The sequence below is a fragment of the Heterodontus francisci genome, chromosome 5 (assembly GCF_036365525.1).
Source record: "Heterodontus francisci isolate sHetFra1 chromosome 5, sHetFra1.hap1, whole genome shotgun sequence".
In the NCBI taxonomy this organism is placed as follows: Eukaryota; Metazoa; Chordata; class Chondrichthyes; order Heterodontiformes; family Heterodontidae; genus Heterodontus; species Heterodontus francisci.
In genome coordinates this window covers 139,826,223-139,842,141 of record NC_090375.1, presented here as the reverse complement: position 1 = coordinate 139,842,141, position 15,919 = coordinate 139,826,223, and the positions used below count along the sequence as shown (strand labels likewise).

The 15,919-nt window shown below is 43.2% G+C and overlaps 1 protein-coding gene across 1 annotated transcript in view; it reads left to right on the top strand.

The window, feature by feature from the left end:
• The window catches only part of csmd3b (CUB and Sushi multiple domains 3b), a 2,327,439-nt gene that overhangs the window by 1,742,461 nt on the left and 569,059 nt on the right, over positions 1–15,919 (top strand). The window contains exon 19 of the mRNA XM_068032163.1: positions 13,509–13,625. Within this exon, the coding sequence (XP_067888264.1) occupies positions 13,509–13,625 (117 nt within the window). The remainder of the gene's footprint in view (positions 1–13,508; positions 13,626–15,919) is intronic.

Below are 15,919 nucleotides of genomic sequence, written 5' to 3'. Positions count from 1 at the left end.
CCATGGTGGAGGTGGTGGGGGGGAAATGATTTTGACCAGGTCCCTGATCTTGGGGAGGTCATCGGGGTGGTTCCTGGCACTCTGTAGCGTAATGACCCAATCTACTGCAATTATAACAGCCGATTAATATTTTGATTTTGATTCTGGCCTCTGCCTGCTGGGGCACACGGGGGTGGAGGCTGCAGGGAGTTGTTACTTCCCCCGCCCCCCTCTTCGACTTTCATTTTTCCATACAGGACCCTGACTCTGATTTTTAACCGGGTTCATTCACCCTTCTTTAGACCGCTGCCTTGCATTCTCCTGTGCCTCCCTATGCGAGCGTCATGTGCTTAACTGCCCACTGTTCAGTATGGCCACTGTCCACTGGGTCAGAAAGCTTGCGTGCTTTCCTACTGCTTTCTGTGGCATGAGAGATCAACGTTCTGACCCACCAGGTTCTCTTAAGGGCTCCCAGTTCTGCCCGGTTAAGGCCTGGCCCAAAGATATTGTTAAAATGGACCCACAACCTATTGGCGAATGCTGATGGGTGTTCCCCTTTGCGCTGCCTGCACTTACTCAGTAAATCAATGGGGTCCCCTCTGTCATATGCCATAGCTAACAGAATGGCGGTTTTGATTTCCTCGAAGGTCCCTTCCCCATTAGCTCTATCCTCAGGCAGTGCAATGAGGATCGTTTTCCCCAAACACATAAGTATTAACTTTTGCTCTTCCCCTGCATCTAAGCGATGTAGGGTTGGGTTCCAAGTCTATGACAATGACTAAAGAACTCCCAAGGGTCCTGTCCTGGCTCCAGGGGCATTACCTTCTTGGCTATTTCTGACAATTGCATCACTGTAAGGGGCGTACTAAAAGAAGTACTTCCGTGTCCAGCAGGCGCACCTCGAGTCGTCGTTATCGGATTACTTGGTGTTGTCTCAGATGGGGCCACCAGCTTGTTGATGTATTGTGGCGGCAGATCAACCCAGCCCAGTCATGCTCTCCTTCCCCTTCTCGTTCTCCATACCTACGGGCTGCTTCATCTAGACTGCACCAATCCACATCATCATCATCATCATTCCCATGTGTCTCCCGAAAAGCACATATCATACCTTGGCTGGCGGCAAGTTGACTATCTGTTTCTCGCCTACGCTTATTATGGTCGGCTCCTTTACGCTGCCCTTGTAAGTGGAACAGGTGTAGCGCTTTAAGGGCCATCTGCAAATTGTAACATTTTTCATTTACGTGATACTCTGACTTATTAGCTGCCTCTTTCTCTCTCTCTCCCCCCCCCCTCCCCCTCCTGTTGCGCCTGTTCATGTTGAGTTTGAAACTGACTCACATGAATAACGTACATTTGTGCTTTACACTCCTCCTCACACAGCTTTTTTCTCAAATCATCTGTCTCCCCCCTGGAGACTTCTGACTGTAGTTTGGTTCCCTCGAGTTCCGCTTTTAACCTAATCTTTATGTCGTCATTGTCGACAGGAATAGTGCCGGAAGACTGGAGGATTGCAAATGTTGTCCCCTTGTTCAAGAAGGGGAGTAGAGACAGCCCTGGTAATTATAGACCTGTGAGCCTCACTTCGGTTGTGGGTAAAATGTTGGAAAAGGTTATAAGAGACAGGATTTATAATCATCTTGAAAAGAATAAGTACATTAGAGATAGTCAGCACGGTTTTGTGACGGGTAGGTCGTGCCTCACAAACCTTATTGAGTTTTTCGAGAAGGTGACCAAACAGGTGGATGAGGGTAAAGCAGTGGATATGGTGTATATGGATTTCAGTAAGGCGTTTGATAAGGTTCCCCATGGTAGGCTATTGCAGAAAATACGGAAGTATGGGGTTGAAGGTGATTTAGAGCTTTGGATCAGAAATTGGCTAGCTGAAAGAAGACAGAGGGTGGTGGTTGATGGCAAATGTTCATCCTGGAGTTTAGTTACTAGTGGTGTACCACAAGGATCTGTTTTGGGGCCATTGCTGTTTGTCATTTTTATAAATGACCTGGAAGAGGGTGTAGAAGGGTGGGTTAGTAAATTTGCAGATGACACTAAGGTCGGTGGAGTTGTGGATAGTGCCGAAGGATGTTGTAGGGTACAGAGAGACATAGATAGGCTGCAGAGCTGGGCTGAGAGATGGCAAATGGAGTTTAATGCGGAAAAGTGTGAGGTGATTCACTTTGGAAGGAGTAACAGGAATGCAGAGTACTGGGCTAATGGGAAGATTCTTGTTAGTGTAGATGAGCAGAGAGATCTTGGTGTCCAGGTGCATAAATCCCTGAAGGTTGCTAACCAGGTTAATAGGGCTGTCAAGAAGGCATATGGTGTGTTAGCTTTTATTAGTAGGGGGGTCGAGTTTCGGAGCCACGAGGTCATGCTGCAGCTGTACAAGACTCTGGTGAGACCGCACCTGGAGTATTGCGTGCAGTTCTGGTCACCGCATTATAGAAAGGATGTGGAAGCTATGGAAAGGGTGCAGAGGAGATTTACTAGGATGTTGCCTGGTATGGAGGGAAGGTCTTACGAGGAAAGGCTGAGGGACTTGAGGTTGTTTTCGTTGGAGAGAAGGAGGAGGAGAGGTGACTTAATAGAGACATATAAGATAATCAGAGGGTTAGATAGGGTGGATAGTGAGAGTCTTTTTCCTCGGATGGTGATGGCAAACACGAGGGGACATAGCTTCAAGTTGAGGGGTGATAGATATAGGACAGATGTGAGAGGTAGTTTCTTTACTCAGAGAGTAGTAGGGGCGTGGAACGCCCTGCCTGCAGCAGTAGTAGATTCGCCAACTTTAAGGGCATTTAAGTGGTCATTGGATAGACACATGGATGAAAATGGAATAGTGTAGGTCAGATGGTTTCACAGCTCGGCGCAACATCGAGGGCCGAAGGGCCTGTACTGCGCTGTAATATTCTAAAAAAAAAACATTCTCTATTTCTTTTTCACACAATTCCCTCCTACAACTGACTATTGCTGTATCCTTACTAAGCTTAGAGGCACGTTTCACTTGTTCTTTCCTAGCTTCTTCCCAGTGTTTCTGTCCAATAGGTCCCGGACCCTCAAAAACCTTGTCAGCATATTCGACCCACTTGGGCCATTTACGTTTTAGATATCCCCGGAGTTCCTTCTCCCACTCTGGACAGGCATCCATCATTCTGCATGTTTGTCCGGCATGCCTATAGGTCAGACACGGTGTGAGTTTAAGGTGATCACTTCACTGTGCCCATCCAGGGCTGCCAAAATGTTGACCCTGAAACTGGGCTGTCAACTGACGTGGCGGACAAATGAAACCTGCACGAGATACTTCGTATAAACACTTTTATTGATACTTAAATCACTTATCTGCTGTTTGTTCACTTGTTAAACATCTTGTTACTTGTTAAAATAAATCACAAGACTTGGACTTAAATACTACCCGTTGTGAGGCGTGGTGATCAGTCTCCCTCTGATGGGTTCTCTTCACTGAAGTGGACTCAGGGTTCCCTTTCCACGATGGTCTTGCAGGTCTTCTCCTTTTTGGGGCTCCTAGCCTCCCCTTTTTATCCAGTTGTTCCCGGCCTCGAGAATGTCCTTAGTCACGTACACCACTGACTTGGAGTCATCCATTTTGCTTAGTGCTAGTTAAAAGCAAAACAAAATACATCTGCTGGCTTTGTTCTTATTTTCTGACCTTGTCTAACAGTCTCATTCAGAGCCCATCTTATGACAGCAGGCTGGGTTTGTTAAACAACTGCTGCAGCTGTTTCACAGTCCTTCTCATTCTGTAAAGCTGGCAACTTTTCCCTTCATGCTTTGCACAATTTTAGCTGTTAGCCATCCGGCTACACCCCGATGATGTAAAGGGAGCGGCCGCCTCAATGGCATCCGGCACCATCGTGCAGCCGTGGCACCATTTTTAAAGGGCTTTAAGCCCTTAGAATTACTTTTAATTTTTAAAGGTGCAGGATCATTCATTTTTTATTAAAAAATAATAAAGATGTGGATGGCCCTTCACCAACCATCCCCCAATGGTCATTTCAATGCCCGAAATGAGCAACACACGTCTTTTTCCCGACCTGAACGCTACCCCCCAAACTTATAACATATGGCCTATAACCCCTTCCCACCATCCCCACATCCAATAAAAATTGATTTCCCCGCTCTTCCACCCCTCCTGCCCTGAAAATTTTCTTCCTCTCCCCTCCCCACCGGGTTCTCGCCTCGGAACGCCATACGGAGTTCCGAAGGCGTACGGAGCACGAATGGAGGCCGTAAAATCGGCGTGAGACAATCGCCGCCTGCAGGTAAGTACATTTGCATATAATTATTCTTTATTTATATATTTAGATGAAGGGCCCACCGCCATGTGGGGCGGGGGGGGGGGGTGCCGCACTGAGGTCCCCCCGCCACCGGTAATATGCAGCGGGCCCTTCTCGACGTCATGGGTTAAGGCGGGCCTCTCCCCGCAGAATGTTATCGGCCTCCGCATCGCAACGTGCGGCGTCGAGGGGCTGGTAAAATACAACTCAATATCTGCTTGGCTGAGCAAATGATCATTTGTCTGATAATTCATTGAGAAAGTGACTGATGCTTGTATTTATTCATACCCTCTGTAAAGATAAGTAATAATTAATGCATTGCTGAATTCCTTCATTTTCACCCAGTTTTGCAGTTCCTTGATCTTACCAAAGTTTTTCCCATTGAAATACATCTCTCCATTATTAGTCATTTAGAATGTATTTATGATTGCTTTTACAAAATAGTCAACTTTAATCTTCTCCCTTTCCTTCATTGAGCATTGGAAAGCTTCACCCAATTTGTTTTTGGTGGAAATTTATTCCAAAAAGTTGTGTTACAATTTTAAATGTGTAAAAGATGAGTGAGATGGTAACAGCTAGCATGCCTTGTTTTGGATAGGAAACTAATTACACCTCTGTCATTTCAACATAACATGAAGTCTTAATTCGCTTTCTGCCATCCTCAAGCCATGCTTTGCATATTACAGTAGATTCAGGAAGTTGATTGAGGGCATTAATGAAAATAATTCCCTCTGGTTCATTCATTAATTAAAATTCTGAATGTCTTCTGGCTACCTAAGGCATAATAATGTTGAATAAATGATTAGAAGTTCACAACCTATTCTGCATTTTCTTAAATAAGTGATTCTAGCTTTCCATCTGTAGTCCATTTTATGATCTCATTTTATGACTGTCATTTAGAATTTTAAAACACAGTGTAATGATATTCCTTGAACAAATCTGCTGGCAACATTTTCACATTTAAGAAGAACAAGCTGCTGGCCAACAGAATGTTTTACTGATAGTTTAGACTGCTCGCATTTGATGCTAATTACAGCATCAAGAGTGAAAAATGTGTTATTTTAGAACATTTGTCCCATTAACTCATTTCTTTGCTCATGGTGGTTTCTTTCAGTGTTTTAAATGAGACATCTAGAAAGAAAGCACAGAATGAGGAATTCTATTAGATGAAACTTTGAAACACAGTGGAATTAAGTTGTGGACGATTGAGAAGATTTCATATGGAGTGAACCGCTCTGATGCATTGTCAGAATCAGGATAATCAATTACTATGGGACTATGGGTGACATTTCAAAGATAGTAGAAAGTAAATCAAAGCACAGTGCAAGTGTTACGACCAGGTGAGGAAGGTATCTGGGGATCGCTTTCAGCCTTCACCTGGTCTCACTGTAACAGGATTAAATTTTAAACACACTGTGTTTTGAGCTCCCCTTTGATGAATACTTGTTCACCACTTTCCAATTATAAGGCAAAGAAATGAGCACAAACAGGCTTTCTTAGGTTTAAAGAAGAAAAGTGAAATTTATTAAAACTTAAACTTAAACTCTATTTCGGTTAATGCCTATGGATACACGCCATGCCCCATGCATACGCGATACGCACATGCAAACAGAGACAGAAAAGAGCAGAAGGAGGCAATATCTGAAGAGTTTCTTGTTACTGTGCTTCAAGCTCACTGTAGATTCCCTTTGTAGGTAGTTCTTGCTTGTAGGTAATTCTTGCTTTTCATTGGGGCCCAGTATTCTTCTTAAACCTTGTTCACTGTGGGAGACTTTTCTCCCTGTTGGGGTTCCTGTGTCTTCAATGGATTCCAGAGCTGGTGAGAATGAAAAAAGAGCAAACAGGAGAGTCATGTTCTCAATCCAGGAGCCAGGAGCTTTCTGACTTCAAATTCTGTCTCTACAATTTATGACTCTCAGTTCAAAACTCTGCAACAGCCAGTTAGTCATGCGACTAAACTGGTCTGACCACGTCCATTCTGTGTATTGGGAGCAGGGACTGGTTCCTTTGTTCCAACACTGTCTGCTGGTATGCAAAAAATGTCTTTCCGGCTAGGGGCCTGGCAATTCTTTGTAATAGGTCCTCTTTTCTTCCCAGCAACAATTTGAAGTTTAATGTCCATGTGGCGAAATTAATATGCCTCATTCTTGGCCGGTGGGGGCCTGCATGTCACTTCCACACCCAGAGGAATGAAATGTGATTTGAAAAAACAGCGCGTTTCATTAAAAGGCTTGAGAGAAATATAAGATAAAGAAAGAAAAAACATGCATTTCGCTTTTTCATTTCCATTCATTCATAAATCTTAAAGCCTATTAAAATTGTCTTTTCTGGGTGTGAGTGCTGCTTTAAAGTGGTTCTTTGGGGAGGTTTTTCTTCAGTTTGCCCATTGCCATGACTGCCACGGCCTTGGTTCCTTAAATGTTTATTTCAGGAGAGTTAGTAGTGGGCGGGTCTATCTTGGACTCTCTTTCAGTGCTTTGCTGCGTCATGCAAAGGCTTTTGACTTCAGGGGATGGGTGTACCCTTTTTCTCTGACTGTGGAGGAGGATTCTTTGTTAGTCTCACCTTTGTTCTCTGGGACACTCCTACCTGTAGGTATTTGTGCAGACTTGACTGCACTTTCCTGTGGCACTTTGACTAGGTGAGGCTTCACCCTCATAGTTTCTGTGCTCCCTAGAGGTCTCCCTTTGTCTCTGCAGGTTCCTGTAAATGCATTCACAACTCCGGTGGGGTGCTTCTAGAGTCTGCATTTACGTAGGAGGATGCAGGGCCTAAATTTTCAAATTTTTGGGGGTTGGCTGACTGGACAATAGGGGTTTTTATCTGGGATTCCTCCCGGATGTCCTTTAACCTGCCCTCTTGGTTACTTTTTTCCTTTCTCTTTCTAAACGCTTGCCAGCTGTGTGCCTGCCTGTCCCCTTTTGTTCTCGGTGGACGTCCCTTACAGTTCACCAGCCCTCTGCTGGAGGGTCCTCCTAACACTGGTACAGGACTTGGGGGCTAAAATAAAAGAAAAATACTGCGGATGCTGGAAATCTGAACTAAAAACAAGAAATGCTGGAACCACTCAGCAGGTCTGGCAGCATCTGTGGAAAGAGAAGCAGAGTTAACGTTTCGGGTCAGTGACCCGAAACGTTAACTCTGCTTCTCTTTCCACAGATGCTACCAGACCCGCTGAGTGGTTCCAGCATTTCTTGTTTTTATTTCAGGACTTAGGGGTGCAGATTTCACTGTAGGTTGGGGTTTCCCCTCAACCTGGCACATGTGGCAACTCCTGCTGTACTCCACAACATCTTTGTGGAGTTTTGACCAGTCAAAGTGCAGTCTCATGTGGGTTTGGTCTTTCGTATACCAGCATGTACAGCTACTATAGTCTCGTGGGCCCTTCTTAATATTTCTCCACAGTACCTCTGCGGCACATTAACTGGTGAACTACTGCCTACTTCATGCTCTCAGGTCTGTGAGGAGAACTCCTTTTCCTGATCAGTACCTTATTCTTTAAATAGTAGCAATCAGGGACTCCCTCTGCTTCACTTTCAGACTGGGTAGCCTGTGCTAACTCTTGCAATACCGGGTTGGCTCATTGAGCTTCAGCTAGGGAAAATCCATTTAGTTCATTTCCTGGGTCTCCTAACTTCCCAAAGAAAGTCTCAGACAAGCAGACCTCATGGTCATCTGCCTGCAGTGCCAATGCAGTCTCCTCTGGAGGAGCTGGTTTGATCATGGCCTGATCCACTACACATTCAGGGAAACTGCAGGGGTCCGTCTCCTGCCACTGCCTTGTTTCTCTGACCTCCTGCGGTCTTTCTTTCACTACTGGGAGGGCTACCACCTTCACCCCCGCCAAATCATTGCCTGGGCGCAGGTCAGCCCTGTCCACAGACAGATGAGGGACAATCCCTATGGTCACCAGTCCCAAAACTAGGTCGCACTGCAAGAGCACCCGGTGTACAGGTACAGGCATACACTGCTCTTCAGTACAATTCACTACCATTTTGGTGTTCACTGCACTCTCTGGGGGAAAGGTTAGGCCTTTTCCTGGTAAAATGGATCGAGTGGCCCCTGTATCCCTGAGTATTACTATGGGTTTGCTGGCCCCACTCGAGGGATATGGGGTTACTTTCCCTTCAAACACAAAACCCTGATCACCTTCAGGAATCCTATTAAGTTTTCCTGCACTGGCCATAGTAAGCTTCCTGGGTTTCATTCTTGCTGCACTTAAAGCCACAGCTTGTTCTGCTGTGCCTTCCATCAGGGTTCTGTCTTCACTGAGTGGGTATGCCCTGATTAACCCTACTGGTTTTCCTTTTAGTTTCCAGCAGTCAGCTTTTAAATGCCCTGCCTTGTTACAGTGGAAGCACATAAGTCTCCAGATTTCACTCTTTCTCACAGCACCTTCCTTTTTGGCTGGAGGAGGGCCTCCTGTGTCTCCTGCTTTTCTTTCCCTTCCAGGACTGCCTGGGCAGATATAACCTTCCCACCCTTTGTCCTTTTCAGATTTGTGGGGGTGATTAGGAAAGGTTCTCCCCTGGGAAACCAACTTATAAGTTAAAGCAAACTCATCAGCCAGAACAGTCTCTTGCCAGCCTCTCTGGACCCCCTGCTCCTCTACATGGGCCTTTATTGAGAGTGGGAGAGAGTTTTTAAATTCCTCTAACATAACTACTTCTGTTCTCATAGCTGAGCTGTACTTTAAGAGCCCTGAGTCATTGGTTAAAAGCCGGCTGCTTACTTCTTTCAAACTACAGATAACTTTGATTAGAACCCTCAGAAAGCAAGCTAAACTTTTGGCAATAGGCTTTGGGTACTAATTCGTATGCCCTGAGGATAGCATTTTTGGCCAGTTCATAATTTGATGAACTCTCATCTGGCAACAAGGAATAAATCTCATGGGCTTTTCCAGTTAACTTGCTTTGTAGCAAAAGACGCCAGGTCTCAGCTGGCCATTTTAGCTGCCTTGCCAGTTTCTCAAAAGACACAAAAAGCTCTTCCACATTTTTCACATTGAATTTTGGAATTATTTGAGAGAGTTTTAGCAATTCTGTACCGAGCCCTGAATTATGCTCCTCCATATTGGCCAGGCTTTCATTGGGGTTACTCTGTCACCCCCTAATTAACTCAAGCTGCTTCAGCTCTCTTTCTTTGCATTCTTTCTGGAATATTTTTTCTCTCTCTCTCTCTCCTCTCTCTCTCGTTCCTTCTCCTGTCTTTCTCTTTCTCCTGCCTTTCATTTTCTTTGCATTCCTTCTGGAAGGCTCTCTCTTTCTCCCTCTCCTGCCTCTCTCTCTCTTTTTTTCCCTCTAATTCAAGTTTCCTCTGTTCCAATTGTATCTTTGCTAACAATACCCTGTCTGGCTCTATTTCTAACACTGCTTCTGCTTCTTCAGGTTCAAGGGAAAAATGGATGGCCACTAGCCTTAGGAGTTCAGACTTCCTGGACTTGCCACGTACAGTGATCCCACACTGCTCAGCTATTTTTCCCTGCACCTCCATAGACAGTGCCTTTAACTTATCCCAAGTTACTTCACCCTGGCTTAGAGAGCCACCAGCTTCAGTTGCAGATATGTTAGTATTCAATCGCACACAACCACAAGAAAACCTGTATTAATCTTGCTCTTTTTTGATTGGGAACAATTTGGCTTCCCACTTCCAATTTCTTTTGTTTGTCTGTGGGTAAAATTCCAGACGCTGGCCCCCAAATTTCTGTTACGACCAGGTGAGGAAGGTGTCTAGGGGTCCCTTTCAGCTTTCACCTGGTCTTACTGTAATGGGATTAAATTTTAAACACGCAGTGTTTTGAGCTCCCCCTTGATGAATACTTGTTCACCGCTGTCCAATTATAAGGCAAAGAAATGAGCACAAACAGGCTTTCTTAGGTTTAAAGAAGAAAAGTGAAATTTATTAAAACTTAAACATAAACTCTAATTTGGTTAATGCCTACGGATGCATGCCGCGCCCCATGCTAGCATGCATACGCGATACACACATGCAAATAGGGACAGAAAAGAGCAGAAGGAGGCAATATCTAAAGAGTTTCTTGTTACTGTGCTTCAAGCTGACTGTAGAGTCCTTTTGTCAGTAGTTCTTGCTTGTAGGTAATTCTTGTTTTTCATTGGGGCCCAGTATTATTCTTAAACCTTGTTCACTGTCGGAGACTTTTCTCTCTCTTGGGGTTCCTGTGTCTTCGTTGGATTTCAAAGCTGGTGAGAACGAGATGAGAGAGAGATGTTCTCAATTCAGGAGCTTTCTGAGTTCCAATTCTGTCTCTACAATTTATGACTCTCAGTTCAAAACTCTGCAACAGCCAGTTAGTCATGTGACTAAACTGATCTGGCCACGTCCATTCTGTGCATTGGGAGCAGGGACTTGTTCCTTTGTTCCAACACTGCTGGTATGCAAAAATTGTCTTTCCGGCTAGGGGCCTGGCAATTCCTTATAATCAGCCCTCTTTCCTTCCCAGCAACAATTTGAAGTTTAATGTCCATGTGGTGAAATTAATGTGCCTAATTCTTGGCTGGTGGGGACCTGCATGACAGCAAAGTATCACTTTAATATATGTTAGCACTTTTGGAAATGTTCCAAAATGTAATTACCTATACATCCCCATTAAAACCCAGAGAGTGGCGAACAGATGTTTTTTCAGACTTGAGGATGATATGCACTGTTGTTCCTGAAGGGAGAGTAATAAAAACACTGCTTTTTTGATTGATATTAATGATCTGGACGTGGGTATAGGAGGCAAAATTTCAAAGTTTGCAGATGACAGAAAACTCTGAAATGTAGTAAACTATGAGGAGGACACAAACAGAATGGTGAAATCGGCAGACACCTGGCAGATGCAGAGAAGTGTGAAATTATACATTTTGGAAAAAAGAGACAATACAAAATAAATGATATACTTTTAAAGGTGGTGTAGAAGTAGAGTTTATATGCACAAATCTTTAAAGGTGGCAAGGCAAATTAAGGCATTGTAGAGTGTGGAGAAGATTTACCAGAATGATACTGGGGATGAGGGATTTCAGTTACACAGAAAGACCAGAGAAGCTGAAATTGTTCTCCTGAGGGTGGAGAAGGTTAAGGGGAGATTTAGTAGAGTTGTTCAAAATTATGATGGGTTTTGATAGAGTAAATGAGGAGAAACTGTTTCCACTTGGTAACTAAATCTCACAGATTTAAAATAAGTGGCAAAATATTGAGAGGAGGCATAGAGATTTTTTTCCATGCAGCAAGTTGTTGTGCTATGGAATGCACTGCATGAAAGGTTGGTGGAAGCAGATTAGATTAGAGATACAGCACTGAAACAGGCCCTTCGGCCCACCGAGTCTGTGCCGACCATCAACCACCCATTTATACTAATCCTACACTAATCCCATATTCCTACCAAACATCCCCACCTGTCCCTATATTTCCCTACCACCTACCTATACTAGTGACAATTTATAATGGCCAATTTACCTATCAACCTGCAAGTCTTTTGGCTTGTGGGAGGAAACCGGAGCACCCGGAGAAAACCCACGCAGACACAGGGAGAACTTGCAAACTCCACACAGGCAGTACCCGGAATCGAACCCGGGTCCCTGGAGCTGTGAGGCTGTGGTGCTAACCACTGCGCCACTGTGCCGCCCAGATTCAGTAGTAACTTTCCAAAGTGAATTGGCTAAGTTATTTGAGAATGAAAAATTTGTAAACAAATTGTATAATTCTTTCAAAGAGCCAGCATAGGCATGATGGACTGAATAACCAGCTTTTGTGCTGTAAGATTCTATGATGCTGTCAAGTTAAATATCTTGTAATGTTTTATAATAGAAAATAACAACATTTGACGTTGAGTGCAGTGATTGTCACAGTGTGAACTTGGCTTTGATGCATTTTAATATACTCTCCAGAAAAGTATATACAAGGTGATTCACTACTTAGTACTAATGGAAAGAACACTTGTTGAAAATTGTTCATTTATTTCCCCTGCCTGCAAAGTTAATGGTGAGGCTCAAACATGAGAGCTGGTCCCATATATGAAAACTGAGAAAATGCCTCTGTTTCTCCTTATTTACTGATCCAGTCATAAAATTGCAGGTACACGTGGTTTTTGAAGTGCTATTTCTGAGAATGAGCTTTTGTTAGAGCGCGATTGATGTAAAGAAAAAAGATGTCTCCTCCCATTATACATTGAGAAATTTTGAGCCTTATTATAATCAATGATCCATCAAAACTATGTGGATGCACAGCTGTGCAGCCATCAGGAATGTGCCATACAGAGGACAACAGGCACTAGTAGCAGTCCCTTTAAGATGTGTGCATGCATGGTCATGCAGCAATCTTAAAGGGACCGTGCAGTGCAAGAAATGAGCTGCACACAGCAAAGGGGAATTGGAGGAACATTACTTATAATGTGTTATTATTGAATCTTCCTTTTTCATCCAAGGAAGCAAAGTGACGCAGAAACAAGACACATATTTTGCACCATCTACTTCACACTGCAAGAGTCATTAAGTGGGATAACTGCAACATATAACACCACTGAGCAAACAGCAACAATATTAGTTGCTTTTCACAGTTACTAATCACGGAATTTTAAAAAGTCCAGTTGAGGGTTTTCTACCTCCATGATGAGCTGCGCACCCACTGAGGAGCAATTGTTTCACTGAAAGCTTTATTGCCTTTGTATTTCACTCTCTGCCTCCACATTGTATTTAATATTAACAATTTGAATCAAAGGATGGTTTGCATTTTCCCATTTTGATTGTAATGTTATCGAGTGTGCCAATAGTTCTATATTCTGAAACTCCATCTACTCTGAAGAGCCATCTGTCTGATTGGGCTAGAGTAGCACAATTTACAGTAATTCCCAGATCAATTTGCTGGAAGTAATTCCTATGCATAATCAGTGATTAGGAAGGCTTGAGTGGTTTGCATGAGCTGTAAGGGACTGCTCACATCACTTCTATTTTTGAGGGAAAGAGAAACACCTGGGAATTAAAGATTTGCAGTAATCATGTTTGACTTATTAAAGCACAGTTTTCCCATAGGAATGTATAACAGTTGTAAATGTGGGAACCACTTGTGGTAATGACAAGCAGTACCAAGACCATGATTACAATTGAATGCAGTTATAGTTTAAATAGCCTTTGACTTGGAAGCCTTTGTAGATTACAACCATTTTGTTTCCTTACATACTATTGCAAACATCCAAAATGCTTTAATTTTCCACTTAAATTCTGATTTTCTTTTTCTTTGCAGCGCTATGTGGTGGAGATATTCGAGGACCCTCTGGTACTATTTTATCACCTGGTTACCCTGACTTTTACCCAAATTCATTAAATTGTACATGGACTGTGGAGGTTTCCCATGGTAAAGGTAATCTGTGTATATGAGAATTTTACTTGTTTCTGCCTATAATCTGTTATAATCTGTCCAATCATATTCTAAGCATGCAATCAAATTTGAATTGAAAGGAATCTGAAATGACAATTATTTGAGATGAAGTAGGTCAACTGTGATTTGCACTAGACAACACTAATTCCATCACCAATACATTGGATCAGTAAGGAGAGTGGGGTAAATTTTAATATATTAATTGTAGACAGTGAAAACAATAACTGCCTTGCAAAATTATTGGTTGAATTGGCATCTGCTTAATGAAGAATTTGGAGGAGTTGGTGAGGAAGGAGGTTGTGAGTTGAGATTGGATGGTACAGAGGAACTGGAAAGTGGCCTTTTACCGGGTAAAAGTGTTCATTAAGAACCAAACCAACATCCTCCGTCTCCACACACAGGTTACCCTTGTTGTCCCTAATAGGCCCTACCCTTTAGTTATTCTCTTGCTCTTTATATATTTATAAAAAATCTTTGAGTTTTCCTTGATTTTACTTGCCAATATATTTTTCATGCCCTCTCTTTGCTTTCGTGATTTCCTTTTTAATTTCACCTCTGCACTTATTATATTCCTGTCAGATTCCTGTAGGTTTTCTGCAGTATTGAGCCCTCAGTATCTAGCATAAGCTTCCCTTTGTTTCTTTATCCTCTCCTTTAAGCCGCCTGACATCCAGAAGGCTCTGGATTTGTTAGTCCCATCCTTTTTCTTACAGGGAACATACTTGCTCTGAACCTTTACTATCTCCTCCCACTGATCTGACACTGATTTACCTTCAAGTAACTGTTTCCAGTCTACTTTAGCTAAATCACATCTCAGCTTAGTAAAATTAGCTTTTCCTCAATTGTGAACTTTTATTCTGGTCTATCTTTGTCCTTTTCCATAAATATCCTAAATCTAACTGAATTATGATCACTTCCATCAAAGTGCTCCCCAACCTATACCCCTTGCACCTACCCAGCTTCATTCCCTAAAACTAAGTCGAGAAATATCCCCTCTCTTTGAGGTTGGCTAAACTGGCTAAAAAAAGTTCTGAAAGCATTTTAAGAGTTTTGCTCCTTCTGTGTCTTTCTCACTAATTCTATCCCACTTAATATTAGGGTAGTTGAAATCCGCCACTATGACTGCCCTATTAATTTTGAACTTCTCAGAGCTTTGCCCACGTATTTGCTCTTCTATCTCCCTCTGATTGTTTGGAGGTCTATTATACTCCCAGTAGTGTGATTGCCCCTTTTTTGTTCTTCATTTCAACCCATATGGCCTCATTTGATGATCCTTCTACCATATCATCTGTCCTCACAGCTATAATTGTTTGTTTAATCAATATTGTGACCCCCTCCTTTTTTATCCCCCCTCTCTATCTCATCTGAAAATTCTGAAACCAGGAATGTTAAGCTACCATTCCTGCCCTCCTTTCAGCTGTGGCTCTGTAATAGCAGTAATATCATACACCAATGTGTCAATCTGTGCTCTCAGCTCATTTGCTTTATTCCCTAAAGATCTTGCATTGAAGTATATTCCGTTCAGCCCTGCCAAACTCCCTTGTTGTCTATTCTCTGGCCTTTGATTCCTCTGCCTTCCAGACCTGCTTACTAATTTTCTGCCTTCCATTACCAACTTTTCTCTTTTCCCTTCTGAATTTACTCTCAGGTTCCCTGCCAAGCTAGTTTAAACCCTTTCCAATAGTACCAGCAAAGCCCCCTGCGAGGACGTAGGTCTCAGTCCTGTTGAGGCGCAAATTGTCTGACTTTTACAGGTCCCACCTCCCCTAGAAGCGGTCCCAATGCCTCAGGAATCTAAAGCCCTTCTGCCCGCACCATCTCTCCGCACCATCTCTCCAGCATGTATTTTCAGCTCTATCACCCTATTTCTGTACTTATTAGCAAGTGATACCAGGCGTAATCTGGAGATTACTACCTTTGAGGTCCTGCTTTTCAATCTCTCTCCTGTCTCCCTAAACTTTCTGGCTATTGGTTGAGTGAAAGGAAACAGAGAGTAGTGGTTAATGGATGTTTTTCAGGCTGGAGGAAGATTTGTGGTGGGGTTTGCCAAGGGTCTGTGTTGGGGCCCTTGCTCTTCCTGATATATGATAATGACCTAGACCTTGGTGTACAAGGCATAATTTCAAAATTTGCAGATGATGTGAAACTTAGAAGCATTGTGAACTGTGAGGAGGATAGTGTGGAACTTCAAAAGGACAGACAATTTTGTGGAATGGGCGGATAAGTGGCAGATGAGGTTCAATGTGGAGAAATATGAAGTGATTCATTTTGATAGG